Consider the following 12,702-nt stretch of genomic DNA (forward strand, 5'->3'; position numbering starts at 1 on the left):
AAAATAAATTCTATGAGTTTGGAATGTGCATTCGATTCTTATATATATAGGAGAAGCATGACAATTTCAGAATATGCTTCGAAAATCATAATATATGCTTAGTTGTTATAAATGCAAATGATACCAATATATTTTCTGAATAAAAATTCTCCATAAATATTTGGTTTAATAGCTACATTTTTTGATGTTTTGAGTGATTAGTTAGTAAAAACATCAAGGATCTTTAATAGTGAAATTAGGTCGATATGAGGTTAACGTAATAGTAAAAGCGATCTAGGTAATATTGAAGGATATTTATTATTTTAACTTAATGATTAGCATTTAATAAATTTTATATATGGTTACTTTCAAAATCGTATTATTCTCACAAAGATTTAGTGATTGAGTATATTTTAGTTGTTATCAAAATTATGGTCAGTAATAAATATGCCGAATTTAGTCGGCTAGAAAAATTCTTAAGTTGGTAGGTTAGATATTAAGAAATTTAGGAATTGTTTATTTGTTTTCCAATATTAGTGATTGATATACTCAAAACTCATGAAATTAAATAAAAAATTCTGAACTTGAGATAAATGCAGGTTCCATATCTTGAATTTTTGGTTATCAAGACAAACATTAATGAAGACGATTAAATCAATTAAATTACATATGCGAGATTTATGGAAACTGCAATATTCGTAATTTTAACAAACTTTGACACCAAGTTTTTAAAATTGATTGATGTTTTTATTGACATTTATGAAAACTATTGTAACATCCGCAAACCAAATCCCGGTTTGGGATGTGCATCGATCGATACACATGGTGCATCAGTCGATGCAAGGTCGGGTTTTGCAAAACGAGTTAAGGTCGGTATTTAAAGAGAATTCGACGAGTTTTGCCGAGTTTTGGCCGTTTTTAGAGAGAAAAGATAGAGAGAAGCTGTTCTTGATGATTTTGGAGATTGGAGTGCATGTTCTTGGGAGATCTTGCCTGTGGAGTGTAGCTCTGAGGCTAGGATGTGTTAGGAGCCTTTTGGGAGGATATTTTCATGAGTTTAGATGCAGTTTTCGTCATTCTCAAAGGTAAGTGCATGATTCTGGCTGATCTAAGTGAATTGATGATTGGTTTGTGGCAAGCAATGCATCAGTCGATGCAGTTAGGGATTTGACGGCGATGCAAGGGGCTGCATCGATCGATGCAAGGGGCTGCATCGATCGATGCAAGGAGTGCATCAGTCAATGCAGTTAGGGATTCAGAGGATTACATCGGTCGATGCAAGGAGTGCATCGGTTAATGCGAAGATGGTTCATCGGTCGATGCAAGTCATGCGTCGGTCGATGCAAGGTCGCAGAGTTGCGTATTATCTGGTTTGCTTGTTTGTATGTTGATTTTGATTGTCTTTTTGCTTGTGTGTATAACCCAGTAGATGGGAGGGTCGCCTCACAGAGTATTATGATATACTCACTCATCTCATATGTGTTGTGGTGCAGGTAAAGGTAAAGTGTGATCATAGAATCGAGTCGATGAAGAGGAGAATGCTTTAAAGGCTCGGTTGGGTGTTCTATGTTGTCGTTAGACCATCTCTAATGTATATCTCTATTTTTTCTCTAAAATAGAGTAACTCTAAAATAGAGCATTGTTTTCCTTCAATGTATTACTCTATTTTCAACTCTAAAATAGAGTTAGTGTTAAAATAAATAGAGGTGAGAATAGAGTTGTTGTATATATAGAGCAATCCTATCATTTTCTATATTTTAGAGGAAAATATAGAGTAGGGTTGGAATAAATGTTGCTCTATAATAAAGTTTTGACTCTAAAATAGAGTGGGGTTGGAGATGCCTTTAGGTTTCTAGAATAGAACCATGTGGTCTAGAACGAATGTTTAGTTTGCCGGTTATTTGATTCTTATTGTTTGCTTATGAATGGTTGGTTTAAAGTTTGTAGACATATGGTTATTGGTTTATTGGTTATTGTTTTATGTTACCCGCTGTTTGGTTTGAATGTGGTTAGATAGTTAATGAGTAAGGGATCACTAGTTTAATAATATATTTTAAAAAATGGATCGGATCGTTTCAACTATTATAGTGGTTATTTTGATTTATTCCGTATTTAACTAATTTATTTACTTTTGAATAAAAAACAAATAAAGAAAACGAATAAATATGCCAACGAATGGGGTAACCAAATAAAACAAGAAAAGTCTGCTGAACTTGTTAATTTAGAAGACTATACAAAAGGGGAAGCAAATAAAACAAAAAAAAATCTACTAATTTGACACCAAGTGAAATCGATCTTGGTACCTTTAACACAAGTCCCAACTATATTTAACCACCAGACCATTTGTATTTTTCAAAACAAATGATGGAACTAAATTATCATACAAACTTTGGAAGATAAGGAAAAAATGGAAAAATGTAAGATCCAACCCAGTAACCCGCGCGTTCATCCGAAAAAGATATGAGTAATTGACGTTTGTACTCTTAATGAGAATCTATTATTTTGCCTTGTTTCCAATGGCATTCTGATGTAAATGTTTTATAAAAAAATGGCTAGGTTTTTTAAAAAAGCTTTTCGATTAATAGTAGGGATGCTTTCAAACCGATTCAAAATATTAACGTCATTTTATTTACAGTGAATGATGCAGAATGTGTATTAATCAACCATTCGTACTTACAGCCGACTGATTTTTCGCAAGATTATCGAGGGAAGATGGGAACAGCTGATGGGAATCCAAATGATCGAGAGATGGTCGATCGAACGATCGATCGTTGAGCTGAACTCCGAGATATCCGCAACAAGTCTAGGACATGCGGGTCCCGTGGGACAGTCTAGTCGGGGAGCTGAACTCCATGATATGTGAAACAGCGGCTAAACTCTCGATCTTGTACCATGACCCGCGTGTGTGTTCTCGATGTTTAGTAGAACAGTGTCGTTTTACAAATAGCAGCGTGGGAACGGTTACTTATGAGGGAGAAAGGACGCAAAGCGTGTCACTTGACGGTTTTGGTTGGTTTCTTCGATGTTAGCAGCCCAGTACTTGCCTATAATAGGAACAATTAACGAAAAATATTAGAACTCCGAAAGAATAGAAGGATTATCGAGAAACCCGAGAGAGATTGTCGAAGATTGAGCAGTGACCGTCGAGTAGTTTAGGTAAGTATCGACTGAACTGTGTGTTCATCGATAGTTTACTGTGTCATTTTCTTGCATAGATTCACTTAGTCTTTGATTGTCCTGTATAAGTTGTATGATTGCTTGTCGTATCCTGATTATCTGCTACTTAGTCTTGGTGATCGATGCGGTTTATTGAGGATCAAGACCGAAGATACCCTTGGGGGCAGTAATGCTCGTTAAGGTTTGCTTGGTTGTGGGAAGATTGCTTGATAACTCCGCATGGTTATACTAGAAGAGTTTCTGTTCGTGACTTACAATATTGATTGTTTGAATTGATTGCTTGCTTGTGGCCTGGTGAGACGCGACGACCGCTCTCACTAAACAAATCCTTTTGCTTTTGCCTCCATTGTGATGCAGGAAAGAACTGTGATCGGGAAGGTAATTGGGACGCTGGAACCAGTTCGCGGGACTAAGGAAAGGAAGGGAAGGATGGTTATCTATGGGTAGTTGTATTTGGTCTAGTATGTAAACGTGTAATAGTTTATTAGCAAACTCACCATTGTATTGGAACCTCGTTATTAATTCAAGAATTCTGTTTATGCTTAAAAATGACTTGTCTAGAATTTGAATTGCCACCGGAAAATAGTTCAGTTACTAGGTAAATGAAGAGTGTTCATTCGGTTTAACTTGGTCGTGAGTTGTTGCGGCGAGGTAGAAACCGGGTTGGGGCATTTCAATTTGGTGTCAGAGCGTTGTCGATTCTAGGACAGTCTTAGCGTAAGTGGGTTAATGGGAAATCCATCCTTCCAATTGTAACACTCCGACCGCCACCTATTAGTGGGCCCACCTTCTTTAATGAGCCTCACGTCCTCTCACTAGGCCTATGAGCCCATCCATATCTGACGGTCGATTTGCTACGTCCGTGTGGCTTTGAAGACTTGTTATCGTCCCTACAAATCACCACATGATATTTCCTTGTGTTTTGTCCTCACTCGCAAAGTTTCGACAGTCACTTCCCGGAAGGTCACCCATCCTAAGACTACTCCAGCTCAAGCAAGCTTAACTCTGGGGTTCTCTCAGGACCCTTGACCGAAAAGATAAGTGCACTTTGGTGACATATGTGGCCAAATTAATTCTTTTCAACCTCTCCGTAAGTCTCTGAAACCGGGGTGTCATTGTAGATCTTTTAGAATGTTTTTATAATTATGATAATATTTCTTCAATGAATGAATACAAACAATTTGGTTTGGCCCCAGTTATGATAATATTTCTTTAAAAACTATATTAGGAAAAAGTACAAATTTTTTAATCATGATTAATAATTAACAACTAAAAATAATTGTTAATATAAATACAGAATAATTATTCAAATATTAAACAAATAAATTTTATACTGAAATAAAAATTATTATTAATATTGGAAAACTACAGTTAAAGAATGATTATTTGAGAGTTAACATTAATATATGTAGGATTCGATAATATATATTTTAATTGTAGATTTTCCTTTTTTTAAAAACCAAACGCAACTGTTCACAGCCACAAACGCTTGTAGGAAAAAAGCTTTTGAAATCCAGCGATTTTGAGCAGTTTGAAAAGGTATGGAGTGATTTCTATGAATACTACCAAAAGCTATAAAAAAAACTGTCCGCTGACAGCAGGAAAACCAATCAACATCTTAATTGTTTGCTATCGAGATAAGTATAACTGAATTTATCTTGCATATTAATTAGATCTTATCACCCCGTATATCTATGGTATATCTACAACTCAACTGATGGTAATAAATTATTGATGTAATTTTAATCTGCCTTTAAAAATTAAAAGAACAAAATTCATGAGATCGTTATATGTCTTGTTGGCCATTGGTCATATATAATTATATTCTTTGATAAAACGTTTTAAATTTTATATTAAAATCAATAGTGACTAAAGAAAACTAAAAAAACATGTGTCGAATTTTTTCTGGACTTTAAGTTTAGATGCTGAAGATTATTTGTCGAATTTCTTCCGAACTTTTCTTTAGCCAAGAAAAACTATGAAAGATCCACTATTCCAGCTAGACAGTGACAAGGTGAACATGAAAAAAGTGTGTCTCATGGATATTCTTATACATAAATGTCAATATATATCATGGGTATCACTATACAGAAATGTCAATATAGTTATAAATAAATAATATGAAATCTGCATTGCAAATCGTTTTTTACTAATCAAACATTATTTTGTACCGTATATTTTGCATTAACCGCACTTGTTCCGCAAATACTTTTGATACGCACATACTGCAGTTCAACCATACCACATAATCTAATTGTTTGTCCCGCACAACCAAATCCACTGTTACCATTCACACCCTATATATCACACCACAGACGTGCATGTTCAATGACAAATAAAAACATTCGCCTACGACATCAACTTTTGAGGAAACCAAAATTCAAAATATTAACTCACTTGTGATTTTTTTTCAGTTGTTTCCTTGTTAATCATTGTAATTCCTATTAATATTTTGTTTATATTTTTCATAATTGAAAATTTCATAGTTTTCGTATATCAACTTTTTATTCTATTCTTTAATTAAATTTAATATCTCAATATAAAATCAGTCAGTAATACAACAATCACACAATACATAGGACATACAAAATAATCTATTTGTTAAAATAATTATGATTTTTTTTAAAATTATGAAAAATCTTTGAACTAAAATAAATCGGAATAATTCACCTCTCATGGATAATAAGGTAATTTATATTTTTTTTACTATTATTATTTTATTTATAAAATACAAAAACAATTGTTTTTCTTCTTAATCGCTAAGATTTGTGTTAGAATTTTGATAAAGAACAAAATACAAAATTCGGAGTTTCTGAATCACAAACAATCTTTTTAAACTCGATATGTCATGCACAGAACCTCGTTCTTCTTCTTCTTCATTGTGTGTTTTTGAAGAATTTTCTTCAGTCAAAGATAATATTTTTTCTGGTACATATCATGAAAGTATTTTACTTAAAAGTAGAGTATGAGGGAATATCATATTCCGCTACGGGAGACTAGAAAATAGGTTCTTCTTAATTGGTCTTATATATAGTATTTTGATATCCTACCATCGGTCTTATATATAGTATTTAAAGAAAAAAGTATGAAGACGTTAACACATATTTTTCATGATGATATATATAATATATATAACAAAGTAAGAACAACCAATTTTTCTTACTTTTGGACTCTAAAAGAGTAGTTATTTTGGAGTTTGTAGAATTGTCTGGCTGAAAAAAAACTATTTGAGTAATTTATACTTTTGCCAATTTAAGTCTATATTCTCAATAGTGAGGGACTGTCTGGCTGAAAAAAAAACTATTTAAGTAATTTATACTTTTCCTAATTTAAGTCCATATTCTCAATAATGCGGGACTATCTGTTTAATTAATTGAAGACGGTGGTGGTGGTGGGCGCTCAAGCTGAGTGGAATAGTGACATACTATCTATATTTATGGTGGTACAGGAAAAAAGAAACTACAAAAAACAGTACTATATTGCAAGATATCTGTATTAAAATGTGATGATATCTGCGGTCCTAATGCCATTTTGGGGGGACCAGCTAAATTATTGAATTTACTTTTTTTTCTTAGATAAAACCCGATTAAAACAGTTGGCAAGTGTCAATAACCAACAGTTAAAACCTAAGATATCACTTGGATCTGATATAACTTGGACCTAAGAAGATTAGTTATCTTACGGATTGGTGGATTGTTCTTAAGGAAACTTTACTATTTTATCGAAAGTCAAACTAAACTTTGAAATTTAATTGACATTTCAAAAGTTCATAATTTTTTTTTGTCCCAAATTTAAGTGTTCATCTTTTTTTTTTTTTTTAACTTCTTTCTCATTAGAAAATTAGAATAATATCATCTGAATATGACCCAAAAAATCATAAAATAATTATTATAATATCATCTGAGCAGGGACTGTAAAATAATTATCTATATATACATTTTAAGAGATATTTATAAGATAAATCATCGAGTTGACACTTATTTACAGGCATGCCATTAGTATTAAATAATTAATTTAATAAATAAATTAACTTTATTTATATTTGATTTTTTTTAGAGAAACTAATTGTTTGAAAAGGTAACAAATGTATACAAATTTTCTTTTCTTATTTTATAAAGAGGTGAGCGAAGAGGTATTGTTCTTTAAAAATTTGAAAAACTGATATGATAAAAAGTGACTTTTAGGTGAAGTGACCTTAGTGCAGTGACTAATGGTAAGTCCTTGATGCACACGGCACCATCACACCCGGGATCGAGTCCCGCTTCCTATGAATGTAGGGATTAGGCTAATGGACCGGCCAGTTGTGGCCCAATGTTGACAAAAAAAAGTGAATTTTAGCCTCACATACTATATTTTACTTTCATGGGTTTCGTTTGATGAATTTTTGTGGATTAAAAATCTTTGAACATGTTGCGTGATCCGCCTAGCATGGCGGGTTTGGACTATAGAACCAACACTATAAACTATTATTTTATTTCATATACTATAGATTTGTAATCATAGTTTGGAAAATTAACTTATAAATTATTTAGAATATGAACTACAAAATATTACACATACTACAACACATTCTTAATATTCCAAAAAAAAAATTGTATACACGTAAAAATATACACAAACATACAAAATAGGCATATACGTCTGTTTAATTATAAAAAACAAAATTAGTGTATTAAAATTTTATATTCTATCTAATAACAAATTTAATGTAATTAGGTTATAAACTGTATAAAACGTAAGAAGAAGACAAAACATTATAAACAAAATTATAAATTAATTAGATAAAAATTAATTTATTGGGAATTTAAAAACTAAATATTTTAAAAATATTATTTAAATTTTAGTCTTGCGGTGTACAGCGGGTGAAAATCTAGTTATAATATCAAAAATGGAAAAAAAAATTATACTCTTCCAAGTATCTCTCTTTATAGATGCCAACACTAAAGGAGATGAAAAATTCTTGAGTATTAAAATGACCTGACCCATTTTTTTTCTTTTTATATAATAATAATCAAATGATCTCATACTCACTGACCACCTAACCACATTCAAACCAAACAGCGGAATAACCAAACATTAAACCAATGAATTAACCAATAACCAAATATGAAATATCCAATATTAATTCCATAACAACTAAACCAATAAACCAATCCAATATAATCAAGAACCAATAATCCTAGACAATGTTCTAAGGACTCAACTCTAGCAACCTCACATGAGCCAGACAACAACCAATCGAGTCACTAGAACATGCTCCTCTTCATTACTTTGATTCCAAGATCATATTTTGCCTTTACCTGCACCACAAACACAAATTGAGATGCATGAGTATTGTCATAAATACTCAGTGAGGCAATCCTCCCATCTACTGGGCTATACACACAAGCAACTGAGATTCCAATGTTAAACAAGCAACCAAAAAACACAAACAAAACAGGAATACAAGTATCAGCCGCCTGCTGAAAGGGGGTGGTGTCGACCGACACCCTCCTGGTGTCGATTGACACTGAATCTTGGTGTCGATCGACACTCTTCCTTGGTATCGACCGACACAATTCCTCGACCTGGAAACCCTAACATCGACACTCGCCAAGTCTCCACGCCGTCACCATCTTGGTGTTGACCGACACCCAAGACTCCGTAGACATTCTGCTCGAAGCCAAAAGTCAAAGATCCGCTTTCCAATTCCTCCAAATCATCCGAAACTCACCCAAAAGTCCTAGAAACTCATGGGAACTAACAACCAACCCAAGTCATACAAGAAAACAACACAAACATCCACAAAACAAACAAAACAAAGGATTCCCAAAAACGATGAATCCAACCCTTAGAAGGCTTCTCCTTCGTTCCTAACACAAGATCTCCACTCCACAGGATCAAATCTCCCAAACCAAGCCAACAATCTCCCAAAAACCTCTATACACTCAAGCTCTCTCTTTTCTCCCTCAGTTTTCTCTCTCTCGAATCAGCAAAAAAAACATTTTCTATGACCTAGGTCGAGTTTTGCCTTATATATGTCGGTTAGGGATTCCCAATTGAACCAAACCGAACCAAAATGAAAATTAAAATCAACCCGGTCGAACTGGAAATTGATGGTGTCGATTGACACACTCCTTAGTGTCCGACACCATCCACCCCAAAAACTGACTATTTGGTTCACGGATGTTACAAATATCTTTATAATAATTAACACTTTTTTTTTCTCTTCTAGTCTTGCCTCAAATTATGATACTTTAATGGCTATATTTGTTAGAGATCAACATTTTGAGGAAAAAAACTGTAATTGTATTTATATCAATTTGTAATATACGGATTACAATATCCAAAATATTAAATTTATTTTAACAGTATTGATTTAATATTACGTTATGAATAATATTGTTTTTTCTTCTAAAATAATTATTATTAGAAATAAAGAAATTATACCGTGCATAGCACGGGGCTAAATACTAGTATAAGATATTTTCATTGTCATTTTTTTTACTAATACAATATGTTCTTCCATCGTAGTGGAACATAATTCGCACTATAGATATTTTGTTTACGGAATATAATCTTAGTAAGTAGATAAAAATCAAGCACCGGCTACGGACTCCATCGTCTAGTCCATTTCCAGTTTGTATGCGACCCCACCGTGACATGTTTTATCAATTCCCTCCACCTCTTCCTCCTCGGAAATTCTCAGAAGATTGGTCTTATGTAACCAATAAAACAATGGTCCCATCGTTAAGGTCACCCAACCGACGATCGCAAGTATCCCAATGATCTGTGCTACAAGTAGCTTTGATCCACCTCCCAAAAAGAGGCCATACGGCCTACCACCTTCTAGAGGATACACTTCGTTAACATACTTTTCATTGGCGAACAGTCCTGTAAAGATTAATCCCCAACCACCGCAGCCGCCGTGTAGCTGTGCAGCCAACAGTGGATCATCGTATCTATGTTTTTTAGCCAGCTCCTCTAGCCCGATCAGAGTTAAAGACGCCACAAAACCACAAAGGATTGCGGCCCAAGGTTCTACGATTGCGCAACCCGATGTTATGGCAACAAGGCCACTGAGTAACCCGCTACAAACATGGAAAATATTCCAGTGACCAACAAGAAGACGCTTACAAAACAAGGTGATTAATGCCGCCGAGCTTCCAGCTAGTGTCGTGGTGACAGCAGTTCGCCCTATCGCACTCCATTGGCCGTAGTAGGGACGAGATGGTGTACCAAAGGCAAAAGCAAACCCAAACAGATAGTATGCGATGGCACCTGAGGCAGCATCAATGATACTTGTAAACAAGGTGTTTATGGAATTTTTTGCCCGGACAGAACCAGTGCTTAGCAAAGCAAACCTAGCTGCATGGTAAAAACAATGTAGGCAGAGAAAATAAGATATGATGCGTCGACAGCAAAGGTTGTGTCAGACAATTTTTTAGATATAGTAGAGATGTGAGAACAGAGGAGGGATGCGGCAGCTGCCGAAGTATTCAAGTTAGAGGTTTGTGTGTCAGTGGAAAAAGACATTAATGTGTTTATAGCACACAGTAGATAAGAAATATTAATGTGTTTGTCAATTAAGCCTAAACTAGGTATATATATATACTTAATACTTGACGGAAACGGAATATTTATAAAGTGGTTTTTGCCCAAACTACTTTAGACACGGTATAACATATGATGAGCACGCTTTATAACAAAAATGACTATTAAATACTCTTGATATACCGTAAAAAAAAAAAAACTCTTAGAAATAAAATTATTCGTGATTATCAACTAAATATGTCACTAAAGTTCTGTTTTATCGGTTTACAAGCCATGAGTTACCAGTCCTATTCGTCTATTCGAGGAGATGCTTTATATTTTCAGTCTCGGCCCTACTATAAGCCAGACAAAGCTTCTGTTTTATGCCACACATTATTAAGTAAAAAATTGAGACCATATTGTTGAATATGTTATTAGTCTAGTACTCTAATGGCATTTATAATACCAAATTACCACTACATGCAATTCTGAAGGCATATGGTTCGACTCCTCATGCTTCCATTTTTTATTTAGTTTTTTTTTTCTCCCTTCTTATTTCCAAAATCTTCTCCATCTTTTACATACTTTTGTTCTACTTTTACCTTTATTACTTTATTAATCACATATACAACCTGAAAAATATTACTGAAACAAAAAATAATCATTAAAAACTATGTAAAAGTTTCACAATTTTTAATAATTATACTTTTATAAATTTGTTTTAGGCCACATAAAACATAGGACCGACCCTGTATATTTTATTCATGAATATGTAAACGGTCAATAAACAGTGAACGAATGAGATCTCAGATCACAAGTGTTTAAAGGATTGAGGTTTTGACAAGTAGACAAAAAAACGAGTTTATTCAATGTATAGCTTACCATTACGATTCACAGCTATGTTAGATCTCTAAGACTTTGAGGATTGGTGTCGTATGTCTCGTGAAGTCGATATTCTTAGGTCAGTCTTTTCTTGTCAAGCGAAACAATGAATAATGCTAAACTATTTAGGGTTTTCAGCTTTTATACAAACTCTAAACGACAAAATCTTCTAGTATCTAATTGGTATTTACTAATAATTACTAAATATTTTTTATTATCTTTTAAAGCTTCTAGATGTATTCAAAGGGTTTAGTTTAAATTTCAAAACAAGGTGGACAATGGTTACCTGTAGTAGGCTCTTGTAGGTTGTAGCCAAACCCAAAGTCGAGTATCTGCTTTGATGTCTGTATCCTCTGTTGAATCCCAAACAATGCCTGCAGTGAAGATGGATGTTCTCCTTTGTTGACTTGAGTACCTGAAAAGCCAAAAAACGTGAATGTTCTCCTTAGTTGACTTGAGTTTATACAAACTCTAAGATATGTAAGAGTGATGGCTCTAAAAGTCAGTGCACAGCTTTGGCTTAGGTTACAACTTCGTGATACCTTTTCAGCCATAGTTATTGAAATGAAAAAAAATCAGTCATGTATCAAGTAATCAAATTACAAAAGAAACGGGGAAGATATGGAATAGGATACTGGCTCAAGAGCTCAAGATACATACATACCTCACGAAGCTGCTCAACTTCAAAATTCAGAGTTTTCTTAAGCCCGAAGAGCTCCTGTAAAGCATCGAGGAAGAGTTTATATATCGAGTATCAAAACAGTTCAAGAGGAAAGCTTTTGTACAGAATTAAACTGATCCCGACAAAGCAATACTATAGTGGCCTGTGCTAAGGATAGAAAATCCCAAGTCAAAATTCATCGGACAAAAAGAGTTTGAACGATAGAGAAGACCAAATAAAGGAGAATTATCGAAACACTTGAGAGAAAATGTTAAATCATTGGCAAATAGTTCCGAGAGGCTAACATATGGTACCAAGGGGATAACGTAAAGTAACAGGAGGCTAGCGTACCTGTTCGAGAGACAAATGTTCGTGGTACCAATGACTGATCGACCGTCCGACTGTCCGACCGACCGTCCGAACATCCGGTCGTCCGCCCGTTGACCATATTGTTGACCGTGTTGACTGAACTTTGACCAACCCTTCTACGT

At 34.1% G+C, this 12,702-nt stretch overlaps 1 protein-coding gene across 1 annotated transcript; it reads right to left on the reverse strand.

The window, feature by feature from the left end:
• Positions 9,607-12,104, reverse strand: LOC104709419 (ammonium transporter 1 member 2-like). The gene is made up of 3 exons (XM_010426038.1): positions 12,017-12,104; positions 11,837-11,965; positions 9,607-10,503 (listed from the first exon to the last, which is right to left on the reverse strand). Exons 1-3 carry the CDS (start codon positions 12,102-12,104, stop codon positions 9,761-9,763), a joined length of 960 nt encoding a protein of 319 aa, XP_010424340.1. The 3' UTR covers positions 9,607-9,760.

The sequence above is a fragment of the Camelina sativa genome, chromosome 1 (genome assembly GCF_000633955.1).
Source record: "Camelina sativa cultivar DH55 chromosome 1, Cs, whole genome shotgun sequence".
Classification (NCBI taxonomy): domain Eukaryota; kingdom Viridiplantae; phylum Streptophyta; class Magnoliopsida; order Brassicales; family Brassicaceae; genus Camelina; species Camelina sativa.